Source organism: Diabrotica undecimpunctata, chromosome 8 (assembly GCF_040954645.1).
Source record: "Diabrotica undecimpunctata isolate CICGRU chromosome 8, icDiaUnde3, whole genome shotgun sequence".
In the NCBI taxonomy this organism is placed as follows: Eukaryota; Metazoa; Arthropoda; class Insecta; order Coleoptera; family Chrysomelidae; genus Diabrotica; species Diabrotica undecimpunctata.
This window is the reverse complement of record NC_092810.1, coordinates 6,383,040-6,405,199: the sequence shown is the minus strand read 5'-3', so window position 1 is coordinate 6,405,199 and position 22,160 is coordinate 6,383,040. Positions and strand designations below refer to the sequence as shown.

General features: G+C 31.3%; 2 protein-coding genes across 2 annotated transcripts; one reads left to right on the top strand and one right to left on the bottom strand.

The window, feature by feature from the left end:
- Positions 1 to 171: 171 nt before the first annotated feature.
- Dbp73D (putative ATP-dependent RNA helicase Dbp73D) lies at positions 172 to 9,263 on the top strand. The gene is made up of 7 exons (XM_072542378.1): positions 172 to 315; positions 374 to 734; positions 1,070 to 1,529; positions 4,706 to 4,900; positions 7,086 to 7,560; positions 8,676 to 8,895; positions 9,063 to 9,263. The coding sequence occupies exons 1-7, from the start codon at positions 293 to 295 to the stop codon at positions 9,243 to 9,245; spliced, it is 1,917 nt and encodes a 638-aa protein (XP_072398479.1). The 5' UTR covers positions 172 to 292; the 3' UTR covers positions 9,246 to 9,263.
- Positions 9,264 to 18,059: 8,796 nt separating this feature from the next.
- Positions 18,060 to 22,097, bottom strand: LOC140448260 (uncharacterized). Its single transcript, XM_072541362.1, has 2 exons — positions 21,715 to 22,097; positions 18,060 to 19,210 (listed from the first exon to the last, which is right to left on the bottom strand). Exons 1-2 carry the CDS (start codon positions 21,947 to 21,949, stop codon positions 18,060 to 18,062), a joined length of 1,386 nt encoding a protein of 461 aa, XP_072397463.1. The 5' UTR covers positions 21,950 to 22,097.
- Between the last annotated feature and the right edge of the window lie 63 nt (positions 22,098 to 22,160).

Here is a 22,160-nt window from a genome sequence, read left to right as displayed (position 1 = left end):
AGATTGACAGTTGTTTTCTAGCTATTTTTACTATTTTGGCATATTTACAAACAAGAGATTACATGTGATTAATACTGTTTATCTGTATATTGCATAAATAACTGTTATATAATTTTATACCCGTAAATTAACCGGAAATACATCATCACTATGAATAATAAATTGTGAAATGTCAACACTCACTTGTCAAGTTAAATGACAATCAGGAGATGAAACATGTTTTTATAGGGTTAAGTTTACATATTTTATTTTTCAAAATTCAAAACTTTAAAAATAAAAAAATATAGTGAACATGGAATTGTTTGTGGTTAACAGGTAAGTTATAATATTAGTTATTAGGACATTATTACAGTGAAAAAAATGTATTTTTAAGGCACGATGATGGACAGCAAGAAGAAATTCAAAATGAACAGGATAAATTAGAAAAGGTTCTTAAGAAGATTCAGAGAAACAAAAAGTTGCGTCAAAAACAGAAAGAAAAGATATCTCAAATTAAACAAGCTAAACAACGAACATTACAATCAAGAGAAATCAAAAGAAAAATAAAGGCTTCTATTATAAATGTTCCTGATAATATAAATGATGAATTTCTAGATAAAACTGTGGAAAATTTAGTTATTACACAAAACAGTGATAATATTGATGAATCAAAACACAAAAAACGCAAATTAGGACCAGAATCACTAGAAGGATTTACTGTTCTAGGTGCAGAAAATGTTGCAAATAAAGTTAAAGTAAGTAATATAAAATTTTCAGTAAAGTACAATCGACAACATTATAATAATTATTGATCTTTTTTGGTAAACGAAGAAAAATATATCCATACAAATGATACTACTATTTTAACCTACTTTTTTTAGGTTTTAGAGTTTCTGCGAATTTTAAACAGATAATTTGAAAAGTTGATTACACTAGCTTGATTAAATAGGTGGTCATTATATTAAGATGTAGTGTTATTTTCTAATACTTTAAATACAATTTTGTGATCAGATAGCTGACTGCCAATTGCTGGATTTCCTATACAAAAATTCATATAAAAATATTTCCTCATGTTTTTACACTTTTTTAGGTAAAAAGAGTTCTTCCATCATGGCTGTCAAATCCAACAGTTATATCAGTAAACTTACAAGACCTACAAACCAAAGTTTCTGATCTAAAACAATTAGACAAAGGTATTCGTAAATTACTCAAAGCCAATAATATACAATATTTCTTCCCTGTTCAAGCAGAAGTAATTCCATGGTTACTAGAAACTTCTAGACATTCTGATGTGATATTTCCTAGAGATATTTGTGTTTCAGCACCAACTGGAAGTGGTAAAACATTAGCATATGTTTTACCTATTGTTCAAGCATTAAAAAAGTACACTGTGAAGAAAATAAGAGCTTTGGTCATTTTACCTACACAAGATTTGGCTACTCAAGTGTTTAAAACATTTAAAACCTATTCCCAAGATACAAATATAGATGTGTGTTTAATAAGTGGAACTAACTCTTTTGCTGTAGAACAATCGCAGTTGATCATTGAGAGTAAGTATATGGATTATATATTATATATATTATAAGTAGACTGATCCCTGTAAAACATAGCATTTGATAAACTGTATATATAGAATGTTTATCATTACTACATTTCCAAAATGATTAGTTTTTCAAGTCAGCATCTAAACTTTAACATACTGATTAGAGCACATATCCTTAAAATGTTGGCATTTTGATCTATGAAGAGAAATTTTACCCTAATTGGCTTTGGTACGATATTTTATATAGGGTGATCAACTTTTAATGACAGTCTTATATCTGTTAATATAGGAGAAAGCAAAAAAATTTATTTACAAAAATACGAGGAAGCTGTAAACTTCACATTTTAAAATTAGTTTCAAATATACAGTGTCTTTGGTAACATTCATCAAAGATATGTTTTTCTAAATGAAACAGGCTATATTTTATTTTAAATTTAAAATTCTCTTTACTTCGGCAATCGCCCAATTAAATTACAATGTAAACAATCTTATTAAAAAGAGGTTTAGAAAGTAAAAAAGCTAAAGTGTTTAAGAAACGAAGGTGGAAGACCATCTGGACTTGGCCCCTCGTTGCTATCCAAAAGGAAAGTTTTTCTTATTTAGACGAAATAGAAATGCTAAATTGTGATAGGTTGATGTCTCTTGTTAAAAAGGTTTCATCCTGCAAATCAAAATCTTTATCACTATAAGTTTTGGAAAAGTATTCAGCAAATAAATTGACAATCTCCATGCCAGAAGAGCCAGAAATATAGTGCATAACAGAAGGAATATTATTCCTGTTTTTTTTTACTGTTAACAAATTTCCAGAAATTTTTAACATTATCTTTCAGAGAGGATTCAGTTAGAGCAACATAATTAAGATAGCATTGTTCTTTTAGTTGTTTACAGTTAGCTCGTAATAAAGAAAACTCATTATAGTCAGCAAGTAATTGTGATTTTAGATATTTTTTATGCATTTTCTTTTTTTTTTTTGATTAAATTTTTTTAAGCTCTGGAGAAAACCAGACAGGAAACTTTTTTGCTGAATACTTTTTCAGGGGAACAAAAATATCAATTGCAAGGTAAATAAAACATGTTGATCATATCATCAAGACTTTTATCTTTAAACAAATCTTCCCAGTTAAATTGTGAAAGATAGTTTGTTACTTCCTGTACACTCATTGAGTGAAAGTCTCTATAAAAGCCATCTCCAATCAATCCCGGCTCATTGAAATATTGAGATTCACATTTAAACCCATATGAGAGTGGAGGATGATTCCTATCCTCTGGGAGTAGGGCACTCTCAGCTCTAGTTACCTCAACCTCTTCATCTTGGACCATGACTAGATCTAATAAGGAATTGTTTTCATTTTTAACAGTGTTTACTTGATACAGATTATGAAAGGAACAAAAAAAATGAGAGGAATTGAATGGAATCGACTTCATTTGGTGAGGTTCCTGGTAATGGAGTAGCCACAGAAGAAAATTCATCAATGGACCACTGACAATTGGGAAGATTAAAATCTCCCAGGATACATAACTTATATTCTGGTAACTCTTCAGCTAGATTATCTACATTTTCTGCAAATTTGACATACTTCTCAATGATACTACATGGTGGAAAGTGGGCAGTTGCAAAGATAAACTTGTTGATGTGGCCAATCTCAATCTTGACAAACAGATGTTCGGTATTTTGAGTCACTGACAAACAAACAGTGGTTATGGTTTTCCGGACAGCTATAAGCACTCCTTCACCTCTTTTGAATTTACTTGTTTCAGAGGATCTATCTCTTCTATATATATGCTGTAGTCAAACATTTGCAGTTCGGCGCTCTTTATGTCATCTGTTAACCATGTTTCATTAAAAACTAAAATATCATATTTTGAGTAGGAAGTATTTTGAAACAGTAGCTGAAGTTTTGTATGTAACCCTCTGGCATTCTGAAAATACACCAGCGCTTTTGAAGTCTCGACTGAGGGGGCTTTGAACCTGGTAGATATGTTTAATTTTTTCTTATTAACTTCGGTACAAAATTAACATATTTCAAAATGAGATTGGATTCACCCTTACGCTGTCTTTCTTTTAACTCATTTTTCAGTGCATTGACCTCAGCTCGTTTTTCAGTAGTTAAATCAGCTTCCAGGAATACTTTTAAACCTCTATCCAACTCCCTCTTGTTTCTTAATATTAACGGAACCATTTCCGGTGACTCTAGAATTAGTTGCAGTGATTGATACGCATTTTTATTTCATTTACCAATTCTAGTCGAACTGACTATTTTGATATCAGAACCAGCTAAGCCCGACAGCATTTCCTTAGCTTTAGATGTGTCATCTTCCCCACCATCTTGAGGCATATTAAAGATCATAAGGTTGCAAGATCTCTTTTGTTTCTCAGACACTTCATACAAAACACTGCCACCAGTGCACCAATGGGGAACTGTAATTATTGTCGTTTTTTGTATTTGATGTAGAGGTGGTATTTTTTATGAAGGTAAGATCCTCCTTAATGTCTTCAAATGAGGTAGTAAAACTTGTTTTCAAACTCTTGACTTCATCAGTTACCTCACGAATCTATTTTTCAAACTCCTCCATGTTTTGACAGTTTGCAATTTTGATTTCACTTATGCTTTTACACGGTTGTTTAGTGTAACTGCCATTTTGATTCCTGGCACGTAGTCACTACACAATAATATGGCATAATTCGGGGTGGTCAGAAGTAGACACCTTATCTCTGTCGAGCTAATTCCAGTGCAGTTTTTGCATAAAACATTTTTGCAAATGTCACAAGGGTAACCAAAAACTTCGCCTGCCATTTTTTAAGGTTATTTCAATCTTAAAGGTAAGGTAAGGTATGTTTTTAATGTTATGTATTGGTTAAATTTCAATGGCAGTCATAAGAAGTTTAACGCCCTGTACAAATGAAAACTGGTATAAAAGTAGCGACCTGTTGGAGTCATAGTTTTTAATAATAGTCAAAAATTATAAAAATGATTCATTTTGATACATTCATTAAATCGCCCTCTATTTTATATCACTATCGAAAAGTAGGTACTATTACCATACTTCAATTGTTATCATTCCCTATTCCTAAAGTTCATTAAAATAGAGTCTAATACTTCTTTCCACAAATATATTATCTTTTTGTGTATAATAATATCAAGGTTTATAATCTGTCTCGCTATTAAACATGATTTTTTGCAGATAAAGCTTTCGGAGCAGTCAGTAAAATTGATATATTGGTATGCACAGCTGGAAGACTTGTAGATCACTTAAAAGTAACTAAAGGATTCAGTTTACGAAATTTGGAGTTTTTAGTTATCGATGAGGCAGATAGAGTGCTTGAAAATGTTCAGAATGATTGGCTGTATCACTTGGAAAAACATATTTATCAAGAAGGTTAGTATATATTTATTTACAGTACTATATTCTCTTAAAAGTGAACTTAAACTAATATCAGCGCTCCTTATATTCAGAAATACTAATTCCCGAATCATCTAGAGTAGTCCACCTCTATTCTTTACCATGCATATTCGTTACCAAAGCCAGCTTCGTCGTATCTCGCTCAAGAAACTTTGAGAAGCTTCTCCTGTATGCGTCATCTTTCTGAGAATTGTGATACATTATACGGGATAAGCTATTACAGTATTATAAGTATAGTCGGTTCGCTATATTTACGCGGGTTTCGGATTAAAGATTTTATTGTAAGTACCCAGTTTTAATTACCTGCTCTTTGGGGAAATATCAACTGGTCAAATGAAATGAAAAATAATCCATAACTTTTTTTAATTAAATAATAATGGAAAATCTTTTATATAATTGACAGTATAATAAGGAGAATTACTTCATTAATGGAGTCTAATGTGGCTAATATAAACCTAATAATAATTTTATATTACACTTCACACAGAAAATATGGTCTATGTATATTTGTTCCATGGAGAGAATTTCTAATGAAAAATAAAAAAATTTAACTTGCCAACAAAAATGAAAATCAGTCATTATCATCAAAAATATCATAATCGTCATCATCATCGCTGTCATCACCATTAATTGTTATTATGATTGGACTTATTTCGTTTATTTTATTTTCACGAGTCCACCAATCTTCTATTAGTTTCTCGCACTTGAATATACAGTTGCACCACACTTCTGGAGTTACAATTGAAAGTGCCTTTCGCCAAGTTTCCCGAACTGCGTCGTCGCTGTAACCGTTAGGCCCAATATGGTTGTCATAATATTGTTTTGCTATTCCCCATATATATTCGATGGGATTAAACTGGCAATGATACAGTGGCAGACGTAAAACTTGATGACCGTAACTTTCAATAATCTGATCCACAACAAAGGTTTTTGGTTTTGCGTGGATATTTGCCAAGCGTAATAATTCTGATTTTAAAATATGTTGTGTAAATGGTAATGTTCCTTTGTCAACCATTCTTTAATTTTATTAACAGTCCAAGAATTCGTTGGACTTTTGTTTAATACTTCAGAATGGTAAGGTGCATTGTCTAAAATAATTACGCTGGGCTGACTTAAACCTGGGAGAAGTTTTTCATGTAACCATTTTACAAACATTTCTGTGTTCATATTATCGTGATAGTCACTTGATTTTGATTTAGATGAAAATATTAAATCAGCACCTTCTATAAAACCCGATTTCCCTCCTGCATGTAAAATTATGTGTCGCTTCCCTTCTCCATCAGTATGTTTGATAGACTTTACGTTATCATCTTGCCATATTCTCTTGGTTGCACCCCTAGAAAATATCCATGTTTCGTCTAAATATATAAAATTTGTCCTTTCTTCTTTTAATTTAGAATATTTTCTTAGAAAGTTAATTCTTTTATGCACAACAAAACTTCTTTCACAAAGGGCTTTTCTGTTATCCTCCTTTTGAAATTTGAAACCCAAATTATGTATCACTTGCCATAGACTTGTTCTGCCAATTTCGTCAAATTTTCTATCTTTTAATTCCGAGAGAATTGTATTTAAGGTCACATGTTCCTTGTTGGCTTGCATTCGATAAATGGTATCACGAATTTCAAATTTTTTTCCATCTGGAATATCTTTCGTTTTCAATGATAGGCGAGTTTTTCGGTGATCTTCTTTCGGCCGTTCATTATTGCGATTTTGTAATACTCCTCTTAGTTTGGTTTCACTAATTCCTAGAGCATCACATACGCGTTGTTGAACAGACATTACCGATTTTCTTTTTCATCCGTAAAATACTTATGTACACTACAAATTAGACTATCTACATCTAACACACGTCTAGGCATTTTTAAATATTTCCACCAAACATACAATGTCAACACTGGCAAAGAATCAATTCAACTGCAATATTGTAACAAATTTATACCTACCCTAATGTTATTTTAATGTATTTTAAAATATGACCATTAATGCAGTTTTTACCTAATTTTCTGGGAAGTCGTTTACTGCAACTGGTTATCAATGAGTCATTAGCATAATTTTCTTAATCCGAAACCCGCGTAAATATAGCGAACCGACTATATAAATTATATATTGAATTTTTGATAAGGCTTTGTGTTGTATATTAAATATTTGCATGTATTTTCAGCAACCAATGGACAAGCGAGAAAAGTTCTCAATCTCTTTACATTAGAACAAGCACGTCCTCCCCAGAAACTTCTATTCTCAGCCACATTGTCACAAGATCCGGAAAAATTACAGAAACTTTCCCTATTTCAGCCTAAACTCTTTACTTCAATCGTAGAATCTGAAAATGCAGAAGCTGTCCCGACTCCCGTTGTAGATACCTTTATAGGAAAGTACACAACTCCGAGAGAATTAACTGAAAAATACGTTGTTACAAGTGCAGAATTGAAGCCGCTGTTTTTGTACGAACTAATCAAATTGGAAAAATTGACGAAAACTATCGTCTTTACACATTCTGTTGAAAGTGCGCATAGGCTAGCAATTTTATTAAGATCTCTATTTAAAGAGGAATTAAAGGTCGATGAAATATCTTCTAATCTACAAGGAAAGAACAGATCAAAACTTATTGAAAAGTTTGCAGCAGGTGATATTGATTTGTAAGTATGATTGTACAAATATCAAACTTTTTTATATATTATATATTCCAATTGGTTCAACATGTAATCATTTGTTTAACCCATTATATGCCAGCGTCCTATTTATAGATCACTTAATTCTTTTTCAATCCTTAAAATTTGATTAAAATTAAAGAAACATTTTCCATGAATATTTTAGGATGTAGTAAATACTACATCCTAAAATATTATAGTACAAAATAATGTATATACAGGGTGTTTCAAAAATAATGTATATACGGGGTGTTTCAAAAAAAAGGTAACCCCGTCTCTAGGGTAGGTAAAAAACTGAAAAATAATTGGGGTTTGCTTAGTAAAAAATTTTTGTAACGCCATCCGTTTTCAAGATACAGGGCGTTGAAGAAAAAAAAATTTTACGCATTTTTTACGATTTTGCCGAAACTACTGGCAACATTGTAATGAAATTTTATACGAATATGTTTTGGAAGCTGATACATCCCATGAATTTGTTTTTATATCTGATTCTCATAGAGGGCGCTAGTTACACGGATCGTACTAAGTATTAGTCAATATAACTTCTTTAAGAGTATAATTATTAATTAAATTTTCAAGTAAACTTAAACATCATTCAATTTTACACGAAAAAGGTACTCTTGGTAAAAGTCGATACTGTGTACCGTTTTCGGAATATTTTGATTTGAAAATTATGAAGTAATAATTGATGCTGGTATAAAATAGTAATTAAACAAAACTCATAAGAAGAAAATTAAATTAATGACTAAGAACATAAAATGACTTAGAATGTTTTTGTTTACACCGATTCATTTTCAATATCTTTTCAATAAATGAAATTTCTTATAAACATTGGACAAATTTGCTGATTTTGTTTAGATTTACACATTTAATAATAAAAGTTCCATATCGGCCATTTTTTATCGTTTACTGGATTATTTTTGTTGACTAACGTTTATTATAAACTATATTCATGAATAAATCTCGGAAATATAAATTGTTGAATCGTCATTATAAGTTTTATATTACTGATCTGTAAATAGGATATTTATATCTTATTAGATAAAATCTTTAGCATTATGAAAATGGACTACCTAGTGTTTCAAAGTGTTTATCATTTTTAGATTAGTATGTACAGATGCCCTGGCTAGAGGTATAGACCTTCCTCACATACAATGTGTTATTTCTTATTCTGCCCCCAAATACCTCAAGACATACATTCATCGTGCTGGTAGAACTGCTAGAGCAGGGGAACCTGGTTTGGCTGTTGCCTTATTAAATAAACCACAAGTATCAAAGTTTAAGTCCATGTTGAATCAAGCAAATCATACGAACATTCAAGAGGTAAGTTAGTTGTAGTATTTCGTTTGATTACATCAAAATTGAAAACGAAATCTTTCTAACATAATCTACTAGTTAGTTTTTACCCATAAAATTTAATTGTACTGTAGATTGGTAATACTCACTCCATTTTATATATATTTTTTTACTTATTTCGCTTACTTTTGCAGCTTGTTATTCCTGAAGATAATTTGGAACCTCTCGGTGAAAAGTACAAAGATTCTTTACAAGAATTGAAAAACGTCGTAGAAAATGAAGAAAAACTAGATTTAGAAAAGACATTGAGTGCTAAACGAACGAAGAAAATTAAGCGAAAAAGGAATAACTCAGTTACTAGTAATATCAGTAAATAAAGACATATTATTCAATTATTTTTTTGTTTTTTATATTACTTACTAGAGATTTTGCCCATCACCATGAAGCATGTTTAAAATTTCTTTAAATTATTCCCCTTACAAAATTAATTTCACGCCGCCTATATCTATATATTTTGTTAAAAGCCTTAAAAATAACCCAACAGCAACGAGCGATTCGTTACACTTTTTTAGCAATGAAATATTTCGTCAAATGTTCCCTGATCTTTTTATCTATCCTTTGCTTAATAGAAATCTTTCCTAGTAACAAAGGAGTCAGTGCTTATTGTGAAATCTCCGGTCTACCTTCTCAGAAAAGCAGAATAGTTGGTTTTCGGTGAAAGTATAATTCCTCTCAGGAGATAGTGGTTAGATTACAAAAATGACCCCACTAGCCTTGCTATTTAAATATCAATTTTGCCTGGCACTCTTTAGCCAATACTCCCACTCCTTTTTATCTTTAACTTGCCTAAGATCAGAATTCGAATTTATTTTCGAGTTGGTTACTGTGGCAAGCGGTTTATTCTCCATCACACGGCGGTAAGTGTATTTTCAATTCACCCTTATCTATATAAAATATCTTTACACAGTGAGTCCTATATTAACTATTTTCCCTTTTGTCAAACAGGCGTGTTCCAATTCGAAGGTACCTCTGTTTGCCGATGGTTCACCTCTACCTTCATGCAACGCCATCGTTCATCTCTACCTTCATTCGACGCCACCGTCATCTCTACGTTCATTTGTCTCTTCATTTATCTCTACTACTATATTCTACCATGGTACAATGAATACACATTCATTGTACCATGATATTCTACTGGTTGAACACTACTACAAGTTGAATATAGCCGCATGTGTCAAAAATATTTCGGTTTGGCAGTGTTGGCATGTTTTTATAATGCATACCGTTGTATGCTTCAAATATAAAGAGATAAAGCTTTTTAAAAGTACATTTTGATTATACTATTTTATGAATTCTGCAATTTTTAATTTATATGAAGCAATAACGAGTAAATATTTGTCTCTTTCGAGATTAATTGCAAACATCTGTTGTAATCTGGCAACTGCTGATTTAATTAATCTACAAAGAAACAAATATTTACTCATTGTTGTTTTATATAAATCAAAAATTGCAGAATTCATAACATAATATATACAAAATGTACTTTTCTAAAGCTTTATCTTTTTATATTTGAAGCATACAGCATCTACCTGTTCCATGTTTGACATTTGCGGCTATAATCAGCTTGAACTTTCGGTAAACTCAACCGTCCAATTTGACTATTTCGAAAATGTTTGATTTGTATGAGGAAGGACGAGCATCTCCTGTTTGTCTAACTATTTCCACTAAAATTTTTCGCAAGTTAGGTTTAGCTTTTAAAAAAACCAAAGCAGGACACACGTCATCAGGAGAAACTAAAACCCAATTAATAGCAGAAAGAGAGGAACATTATATCATGGCTCAATTTGCTTATGAGCAGAAAAGTCGAGACAAGGCAATTGCTAAAGAAAATCAATCGAAAAGAGTTTATGCATTTGACTTGCAACAGTGCCTGCCTACCCCTTTCCTTACAACCTCAGTTTCTTTCTACAAGAGGCAGCTGTGCTCTCTCATTAACCTCACGCTGCATGACATGGTAACAGACAAAGCAACTTGCTACTTGTGGGATGAAACTATGTCTGGCAGGGGAGCCAATGAAATCGCCTCATGCCTTAATCATTTTTTAACACACTTATCCTCTGAAAAAACGGAAGTAACATTTTATTCTGATGAGTGTGGCGGTCAGAATAACCAAAAATCAAACCTGAAGATCAACCAGAAATTTTTGGTTAGTGGTCATACACATATGGAGTGTGATACTGACCACTCCGTTATTGAAAGGGCCAAGAAAAAAACCAATTTAAAAATAAATCATCTTAACGACTGGGCACAGTTAATCAGAATTGCTTAACAGAAAAATCCCTTTCAAATTGTGATGATGTTGAAAGATAATTTCTTTGATTTCAATTCACTTGTGACGAAACATGGCCCTTACATTATTAAAAAAATTGATATTGATGGCGAACAGTTTATGTGGAAACCTGTCCAATGGCTTCAATATGCTGAAAGTGGCGGCCAAATATCATTTAAATGCTCATTAAGACAAAAAGATTTGTTTCAAAACAATAAATTTTGCTCGTAGAAAACGTTCAACTGGATTATTTAGTTTACCTAACATTAACAACGAATCAGTGCCGATAGCCACGGAAAAGAAAAAATACTTATTGTCTTTAATAGATCCTTCATTCCATGCATTTTATCAAAACCTGAAAACGAAAAACGATGTCGCCAATGATCCTGACCCGGAGGAATTGTATCCTGACCAAAATACACAACCTAATTCAGAATCAATGTTTTTAAACTTACTGCAAAACTGTTTTTGTTAAATTGTAAATAAAGAAATATTCTTTTTTTATGTTTTAAGTCATTAAACCAAAAATATAATACATAGATTGGCTTATTTTCATTAATATATTGAGGTAAATAACTGGCTAAGTCGACGGTGAATAAATGGTTAAGTCTCATATCTCATTATCCTAATCACTTAGTAATTACAGAATGAGACCAATAATACGTTTGTATTCTATCATATTTTTTTTTGTAAAGTTTTAGTATTCTATCATATAAAATGGATTTATGACATGTTGTCAAAACTTGTAAGTTGTCTCCTGAAAACTATGTAAAATTGACTTAACCACTTATTCACTGGAGCAACAGATATATTCTACCCCTAAGTTAAACTACTGATCAGTTTTTCCGATTTCATTAAATCTTTTAATATCCATGTCTCAAACCATGCTTTTTATATATAATTCAACAAAGTCAGTTTACATAACATCATAATTATTTGTATAATCATGTTTAGAAATTATCACTTATTACTTGGTTATCGACCTACTTTCAACTCCAAAAGAAAGTAAATATCTGTAGCCTGGTTTCAAAGATGGCCAACTCCATTTTTTTGAAAATTCAGATATTGACGGATTCTTGTGTAAAATAACATGGGGAATCCAAATCTAAATAGTTTTGGTGTCAAAAATGGCCAGAACAATGTTAAAACTGCATTTGAATAGTACCCTTGGTTACAAAATCGGCCAGCTCTCAAATATGTTGGTGACAAAAACGGCCATCTCCACAAAGCACCAATCAGATGGCTTCATTCTGTCACGTGACCTCACCGCCTCAGGTGAAACAGAAGACAGCAGTGAACTGAGCTATTCGCGATTGAAAACAAAGTATCTGACCTCTGGCGGAATAAATTTAAACTACTAAAAGTGGTATAAACAAACCAGACAGCTGTTGATTTGAATAGAATTATTAAATTTTTTTAGTAAATTTCAGCATTATGACTACGTCACAGTATATTGCCAAAGAATATTCTTTATAAAGCAATATTCTGTAACTACGCTAAAGTATTTTAAATCAAATCGATGTTGTTCTGTTCCTTAATGCAATTCAAGATCGACAAAAGATATTTCCCTATTTATCTTTCCTAAACTTGAGGAAAAAGAGGAAATCAATAAAAAGAAAATACCACTATCATTAAGTCAATAACATACTGAGAATACATAATTTATTTTCTTGAATAACAGAAATACAAATACCATGTTGGGATAGTATCATGAAGTTTTTTCCTCATGATTTATTATGGAATCTTTTAAAGACAAATCATGTGCTATGATCTTTTTTGACTGGTGACTCTCCAAGTTAAGGTTGATTTCATGTAATCAAATGAACTATCTTACAATAAAATCAAGTTCAAGTTTTTTATTTATGTTAATATACAATAAAGTACTCATATATGTCAAAAAATAGTATAAAATAAAAATTAACATATTAAAAACATAAGACATAATATAAAATAATGCATATATTAGTAAGACAAACATTACACAGAACATTATACTCTGGGTTCCCCGGTATACACAAAATAGGATTCTGGATTCATCAATACACAAGCCAGTTCCAAACATTAAAGTTAAAATTTAAGAATTCATCACTTGAAAACTGCTTCCCATTCAACCAATGGTCTCTTTGCTTCACCACAGTACTCAAAGATATCATTAGGCTAATTTCCATTTTTAAATGATAAAAATAACTCGTCTTAAACCAAACTAAACATGCAAAAGCAATGGTAAATTATAGACTGTTATGTTTGTTTATACCATTTATATCGGCCACAGTGTTGTTAACTCTACAACTGAATATTTCCGTAGAGGGCGCTTCAAAAATCCGTAGAAATCCGTAGAACAGAAACTTGTGCTTGGTACAGTGTTGCCAGATGGATATTTTCAACAACAGGAGAAAAGGGCAATACAAAACAGGAGATTTCCTTTCAAAAACAGTAGATTTATTTTTATTTTATATATTATATAATACATACATAAAATTTAACGTATATCTAATTCAACGTAAACAGTGAGGATGTTTACAGTGATTACCGGCCGGCATGGCAATCACTGTTCAAAAGTTAAAGACCGTAAATAATTAAGTCGAAGTTATTATTCCAAACATCCATAATTCAAATCGTTTTCAAATTTTATGGTACCAAAGGCTCACATCAGAATTTAGGTCATAATATTTACCATATTTACATATTTAAAAGTTTAAGAGTGGGTGAATGATTTATTGTTACTAATAGGTGCCGATACCGAATGATGTTAATTGTTATGGTTTAGGTATCAAATTACAATTACGAATTTCCGGGATTTCTCATTCTTTGCATGTAATTTTTAAACAATACAGGGAAGTATCAAATAAATTTTAATACAAACGTATTAAAAATACTATCATTTTTTTTTTATGATAACAAATTTAAACAGTAGATTTCCGAATAGCTCATATTTATAATGTTAGGACGGGGAGTTCCCAAGGTAAATCTTAGCATTCCATCTGAGATCACTGTTATTCCCCTAAGCGCCGAGGATTCACCTGTTACGAAAATTGAAATTCATCATTTCACGGCATTACAGAGGACTAGATGCCAATTAATTATTTGATAAATATTTCTATTTCTATAAAAAGCTAAGAGTAAAAAATCCTAATTTTATTCTGGACTGCTGCAGCTGAAAAATCCGTAGAAATGTGATCGATATCCGAAAATCCTAAGTAATTTCGAAAATCCGTAGATCTACAGATAAATCCGTAGAGTTAACAACACTGATCGGCCATGACACTGCAATCGACCTGCCCTCTACATTCAGTTTCAATCGCGAATTCTGGTGTGTTGTAACTGGCGTTGTTTTATTGTTTAGTATTTAAAAGTTTTACTAATATACTAAAAAGATATTACTGTAATAAACCTGCAGAAATAACATGGAAGGAACTAATGTTAAAGAATCTCTTTTGTTGAAAGGAAGAAAGAAACTACCAAATCCTTCAAATTGGAAAAGAGCCAAACAGAAGATTTTGAGGTTAGTATTAAACCATAACCTAACATTGAATAAACTAATAGACAAACTTAAATAACATTCATTTAAAATTACTATTACTTAGGCCTAGGCCTAGTTATTAGAGTGAAAATGGAACAATTTCTAGTAGGCCTAACCTATTCACCCTTCACATTATTTTTATTTTTCTTTAACTTATGTTAGAATAAAATAAGTTTCCCTGACATAAAACAGTTTTGTATTTTGGTTTTGAATCCAATGTTTGTTTTAGGTACAGTTCAAAGAGATTACCTGATGCTCCTTCATGTGGCCACAAAGGGAAGAAAAATTGCAGTTTATTGAAGATGCAAGATATAAATAGGTTTCATAGTGCATTTTAATCTTCTTCTTCTTAACATGCCATACACCAAAGTGCGTAGGCGACTATCTCATTACTAGAATTCTGTTCTTGGCGGCGTGACACAGCTCGCCTGTATTGTGTATTCCTGTCCATTCTTTAATATTCCTTAACCAGGATAATTGTTTGCGGCCGGCTCCTCTCCTACCTTCGATCTTCCCTTGTAGGATTAATTGTGGTATTTCATATTTTGCTCCTCTCAATATGTGCCCAAGGTAACCAATCTTGCGTTTTTTAATTAATTCAAAGAGTTCTCTTTCCACGCCGGCTCTCTTAAGGACGTCATCGTGTCGAACTCTATCCACCCAAGGTATGCGCATCATTCTTCTCAATGACCTTAATCTTAATCTGAAAAGACAAAAACCAGCCAAGATGCTTTCATTCTTAAGTATTGCACAGCAGAACAACCAAAAAGAACCAGACCAGGAGACCGATCAAGACATACTAAAGGCGTAACCTACCAATATTGTATTGAAACAACAGCAGGAAATAGATTAGAGATATGTAGGAACACGTTTATTAATGTATTGGGAATCACAAAACACAGAGTTGAAGGTGTTTTCACAAGATTTAAAAAAGACGGATGTCTCATCCCCGTAGAAACTCGAGGTGGTTATAGGAAGACTAACATATATCAGAAAAAAATTGATTCTGTAATATATTTTGTAAAGCAGTTTAAAGGCACAGAATCACATTACAGTAGAACGAGGAGTACTCATATTTATCTTGATTCCACCCTGTCTATTTCTAAAATGTGGAAGATGTACGAAGAATCCGTTGTTGATGAATTTAAAGTTAAAGAATCGTTTTTCCGACACATATTCGTAACTAGGTTCAACATTAGCTTTAAATGGCCTTCGACAGATGCGTGTTCAACCTGCCTTCAGTACAAAGAAAAAATTAGTTGAAAAAAATAAAGTTGAAGCAATATTGCAAACGCTTAAAGCAGAATACACTGTTCACACTACCCGTGCTAAAGGGTTTTTTAACCTTTTGAAAAAAGATGAACCTAATGTTGCTATAATGTCGTACGACATGCAAAAAAATATGCCTCTGCCAAAGCTCCCAGATCAGAGTGTGTACTATTCAAGACAGTTATACTGCTATAATCTGACGATAGTTTCTAGATGTTCTACTGGAACCGAAGCTTTACGCAAAGAAAATGTATCAATTTACTCTTGGGCCGAATACGAAATGAAAAAGTCTTCGAATGAAACAGCCTCTGCAGTATTTGAAGAACTTGAGTGCAGATCTAAATCTGGTTACTTTGAAGGAAAAGACATCTTAAGGATGGTAGCTGATGGGTGTTCAGGCCAAAACAAGAATACTATTGTATTAACGATGTGCATTTCTTGGCTGCACAGGACTAAAACTTCAATCACTACAGTGGAGCTTGTGTTTCCTGTTACCGGTCACTCATATATGCCTAGTGATAGAATTTTTGGTGGCATAGAACGAAGTTTAAAGAAAAGAGATACAATTGTGCAGCTTGAAGAGTATCATTCAGAATTTAGTAAGCATGGGACAGTCAAACTTTTAGGAAAAGACTGGACCAACCAAGATTGGAAGTCAGAAGCTAAAAACTGTGTTAAAGACCCAAAAAATCTTCATTTCAAAATTTCACAAGTCAAAAAGTTAATTCTGACCAAGAAACAAAAGTCAGTAACTATCAGTGGCGAACAAAACTATAGTTTCCCAATTAATTCAAGTTTCAGTGTCATGAGACCAGAGAAAAAAGTGTGGAATATAAACCCAACTGACGCTTGGAGTCAAGTGAATGCGTTAAAAATTAAAGACGTGCGGGTTTTATTACAAAAACATTATGGTGAAAAATGGAGTGAAATGAAAAATGTGAAATGGTATCACGAAGTGATAAACAATAATGAAATGATGCCTGAAAATCCACTTCCTGAATTGAGTTTGAGTCAGAATTATTGTAAGATTCAGATATTGTCTACCGATCAAGCAGGTATCTAAAGAACTTTTGTAGTTAGTGTATTGATCGGGTTTTTAAATTTTATTGACAAATATTGTATTAGCCCAATAAATTAATATTTGTAACACATATTTCAACTTTTTTTTTATTTTCACCAAAAAAATCTTCAGTATATTACTGCTGACTTAAGATATCAGAGACACCATCAGCAATATTTTTGGTGACAAAAACGTCTATCTCCACATGTTGGATACAAACACGGCCAACTCCATTTTTCAACGTTAAATATCCCTTTAACTACAGTAAAAAGCATAAGTATTATTATTTCAAGATGCTCTGGAAATAATTATTAGTCAACAAAAAAAATTCAATAGTACCAATTGTGTGGAAGTAGTTTAAACAGTTTTTTACCTATACTGAAAATTTTGCTAAATGGAGTTGGCCATCTTTGAAACCAGGCTACAGATATCTACATTTAAACTATGTTAGAAATTACCAATTAATTGAAGGGTTTGTTTCCTTCATGCTACAGTGGAATGGCTAGTCCACACGCAGTCTCACAGAGTAGTCATGATCACAGATACACCCATCCACACCTCACCGGTGACAAGGTTATAACAGGTCCAAAAGGGGGTTATACCAAATATTTAAACTACAGAAAGATTTTTTGAAAATATATTCTGAAATTAACAATATCAAATTTATATTCTCTTTAATTTTACTGCTAAATTAGTTTAACATTTGGCACTAACACTTTTTCCCGATCATTGTGTTTAACCCTTTCAGCTACAACATTCCTCTATATTGACACCTTTGTTAAGTTTCCTATTGCCGATTGATAACACTTACTTTCTTTAAATTTAACTTGAACAATTTTTAGAAGAATTCGCCAAACATTGGATTGTTCGCACATCACCCTCAAATGTTTATTTATCAGTTACTGCAGTAAATTGCTTAAAGCAAATTTTACATTTGGAAAAGTTTTTCTCCAGTGTGCATTCGCAAATGATTTTTCAAACGACCTGTTCGAGAAAACTGCTTAAAACAAATTTCATACTTGAGAATTGTTTTCAGGGTGCACTAGCAAATGTGTTCTCAAATGACCTCTTTGGGTAAACTGCTTAAAACAAATATCACACTTATAAGGTTTTTCTCCAGTGTGCACTCTGAAATGTCTTTTCAAAGAACCTGCTTCACTAAACCGTTTAAAACAGATTTCACACTTAAAAGCTTTTTCTCCAGTATGCACTTTCATATGAGTTTTCAAACTGCCCATTTGACTAAACTGCTTAAAACAAATTTCACACTTGTAAAGTTTTTCTCCAGTGTGCACTTTAATATGTTTTTTCAAATCACACATTTGACTAAACTGATTAAAACAAGTTTCACAGTTATAAGGTTTTTCTCCAGTGTGCACTCTGAAATGTCTTTTCAAAGTACCTGCTTCATTAAACCGTTTAAAACAGATTTCACACTTAAAAGCTTTTTCTCCAGTATGCACTTTCATATGAGTTTTTAAACTGCCCATTTGACTAAACTGCTTAAAACAAATTTCACACTTGTAAAGTTTTTCTCCAGTGTGCACTTTAATATGTTTTTTCAAATCACACATTTGACTAAACTGATTAAAACAAATTTCACACTTATAAGGTTTTTCTCCAGTGTGCACTCTGAAATGTCTTTTCAAATTACATGCTTGACTAAACTGCTTAAAACAAATTTCACACTTGTAAAATTTTTCTCCAGTGTGCACTTTAATATGTGTTTTCAAATCACACATTTGACTAAACTGCTTAAAACAAATTTCACACTTATAAGGTTTTTCTCCAGTGTGCACTCTGAAATGTCTTTTCAAATTACATGCTTGACTAAACTGCTTAAAACAAATTTCACACTTGTAAAATTTTTCTCCAGTGTGCACTTTAATATGTTTTTTCAAATCACACATTTCACTAAACTGCTTAAAACAAATTTCACACTTATAAGGTTTTTCTCCAGTGTGCAGTCTCAAATGTTTTTTCAAAGAACCTGCCTGAGAAAATTGCTTAAAACAAATTTCACACTTGTAAGGTTTAGTGTGAGCTTTTATACTGTTATTTATAGTTTTTCCATCAGCATGTTGACTTGTATAATGTCCTTTATGGGATGCATGTTCACAAAATGTTTCCATAATCTTAATTTTCTTCTCCTCATGAGTAACACCTAAAATATAAACCAACTATAAACATTTACTACAGAAGAACAATGAATACAGATAGAATAATAAATAAAGTGAAGCATATCAAATGCCATATTAGATAATATAATAAATATGTTTAGGCACACGAGTTTCAGTCTTGCACATGCGTAAGACGCTGCTTTCTTTAAACATGCCTTTGGCAATAAGTCCATCATAGCTATAAAATAACACAATATTCCACCTTTAACATCAATCATCATATCACCATCACGCTGGCTGTAACTGAAGTTATATCTGGACATTTTCTTGATATACATATATATATATATATATATATATATATATATATATATATATATATATATATATATATATATATATTTATATATATATATATACATATATTTATATATATATATATATATATATATATATATATATATTTATATATATATATATATATTTATATATATATATATATATATATATATATATATATATATATATATATATATATATATATATATATAAGTTATATCTGGACATTTTCTTATAACTTGATGTCAGTTAGTAAAACATTATTTTTAGCATTCTTTTATCTGCTCTCAACCTTGGTCTATCTATTAATCTAATTCTCTCGGTTTTTGTCAATAGAATGCACAGTGCAGATTTAACTTCAACTTGGTTCGGCTAGATTCTATTCACCCCAAGCTTCTGATTTTTAAAGTAGTCTTAAGCATCAGATATTTTTTTTTACTATTAGCTTAAAGTTATATCGATAATGCCAAGATCCATATTCATTTATTGAGCCATATTTTTTTGAAGATTATTCTCTCAAAATAATACTATTGTGGCATGAAGAAGGGTCCTGGCAACAGGAGTTCCATAATGACTATTAAACTTCTATGAGTCACCAATCATGCTCGACAACACATTCTGTACACATTTTTGAACACAATTTGGGAAAATGTTTTACTTCTCGATTTATAGACTGTTTATCAGAATAATCTTGAATTTTTTTACATAGCTGTATAAAGACTTGCTGTATGGAGAGTAAGTTTCGTAAGCTGTATTATATAATGGAATAAAGCATATAAAAGTGTAAATAAAATTGCAAATCAATTGTTTTAATTCTTGATAGACAAAGTCATTAGAAAAGTTGAAGAGTAGCTGACCATCTCCAAGGACAGATTAAGATTTTAAAAAATCATAGAAACAATTTATGTTTTAAATGTATCTATGTTTTAAAAAATCGTGTTTACACTGAATGATAAGTTATGACTTATGGTATGAGTGACAATAAGGTTTTATTGATTTTTGTTTTTGTTTATGGTCATAGAGATGTAAGACACAGCATAGGTAATAACTATTAGGTTGGAAAATAAATCATTGCTTACATTGGCTTCCCGACTTTTAATAATAATATGCCGGCAACAACTGCGTACAGCTAATAGTAAGAAGAAAAGATTGGACACCTTTGGGCTCGCAGGTGGCTCTTACGAAGAAATAGTGGATGGGGTATATCAAATTTAGTGTTGATATTATATCAAATTATAAATAATTAATAAAGAAACTAAACTAAAATTATGACTAAGAGGACTATAAAACACTAAACTAAGAATAAAATAAACTAAATAAATAATAAAATAAAAATATGACACAATAGCACAGATTAGACAATAGGCTCAATATCAATGCAACAAACAAAAAATTAGTTAATAAATAAAATATGTTTTCTCTTGGTAAGGGAATGTCTCTGAATTGACATAAGAATAAGGCTTGATATTTAAATATGTTGGTGTTACCGGTATTATTACTGAAAATCATACGATGTTATCATGCGAAATAGGTACAGTCCTATTCTCCTGTGACAAGCTATGACGAACCGCAGGACAGTGCTTATGACAAAATTATATGACAAATCATGTAGTGTAAAGTCGACTTTAAATGATTAGGGTTGACATGAGTGTGATTTTTAATAACATCAAGTACAAGGCTTTATGGATGAAATGTGGATTGCAGCTATATTCGACATCTACCTAAAAGATTGTATAATTTACTTTAACATTTAAAATATAAGGAAAACATAATTCAAATTAAAAACAAAAAAACTTTTAGTTGAACAACTGTCATCATTAAGGTTAAGTATCAGAAATACCAAATATCCAATGTTAAGACTCAAATATAATATTACTGTAAGATCAGTAAATTTAACCTAATGAAATTGTATGCATTTACTCATAGCTATTTTCCCCCTAACCTTGCCAAAAGTCAGTAAATTTACCTGTTGCCAAGTGCAAAATAGCCTCTCAGTTTGTAAAATTACTAAAATTGCTCATGTACTTTTATATTTTGTACATTTATGTTTATTGTTATCATTTTAATAGGCAAATTTACTACTACTGTAAGCAAAAGACACAATGTCAATATTATTATTATCTTTTTACCAGTAAAAATATTAGAACATATTGCATATTCTTTGTTATTACTATTTATACTACTTGTTAGCTTATATATTGTTATTAACCTTTTTCAGTTTTTTGGTTGTCTTCAAGTGGGTTAAGTCTATTTATATGTTGGTGTATTTCAGTACTTGTAGGATATTCCTGTAAATCTAAATAATCATATGTATCACGTTTATGTTGCCCAATGGATTCCTCCTTAATTTCACATTTAAAGCCACCCATAAGAGCAGCATCTAAGTCATTGTACTCTATTTCTACTTTACAGGTCTCCTCACTAAATTCTTGTTTAATTTCCATTTTATTATTATTTTATGTACTTCTATAATCAATACTAATTTGCTACCAAAGAAAGTACCATAGAGCAAAATCCGTAAATGAAATAACTAAAAAAATCTACTACTGTCTACGTCTACTGCGGACTGTGAAGGTGTTGACATATTTTTGATTTTTGTGTATAATTTAATAACACAGTATATACCACCAATAGTAGTGTAAGTGGAATAGGATA

Excerpts from the sequence above, each read along its gene's own strand:
- Dbp73D (XM_072542378.1), top strand. The coding sequence starts at position 293 with ATGGAATTGTTTGTGGTTAACAG. Across the intron at positions 316-373 it reads GAATTGTTTGTGGTTAACAG|GCACGATGATGGACAGCAAG; the intron begins GTAAGTTATAAT and ends TGTATTTTTAAG. Across the intron at positions 4,901-7,085 it reads AAAACATATTTATCAAGAAG|CAACCAATGGACAAGCGAGA; the intron begins GTTAGTATATAT and ends ATGTATTTTCAG.
- LOC140448260 (XM_072541362.1), bottom strand. The coding sequence starts at position 21,949 with ATGGAAATTAAACAAGAATTTAGTGAGGAGACCTGTAAAGTAGAAATA. Across the intron at positions 19,211-21,714 it reads CAACCAAAAAACTGAAAAAG|GTGTTACTCATGAGGAGAAG; the intron begins GTTAATAACAAT and ends TTTATATTTTAG.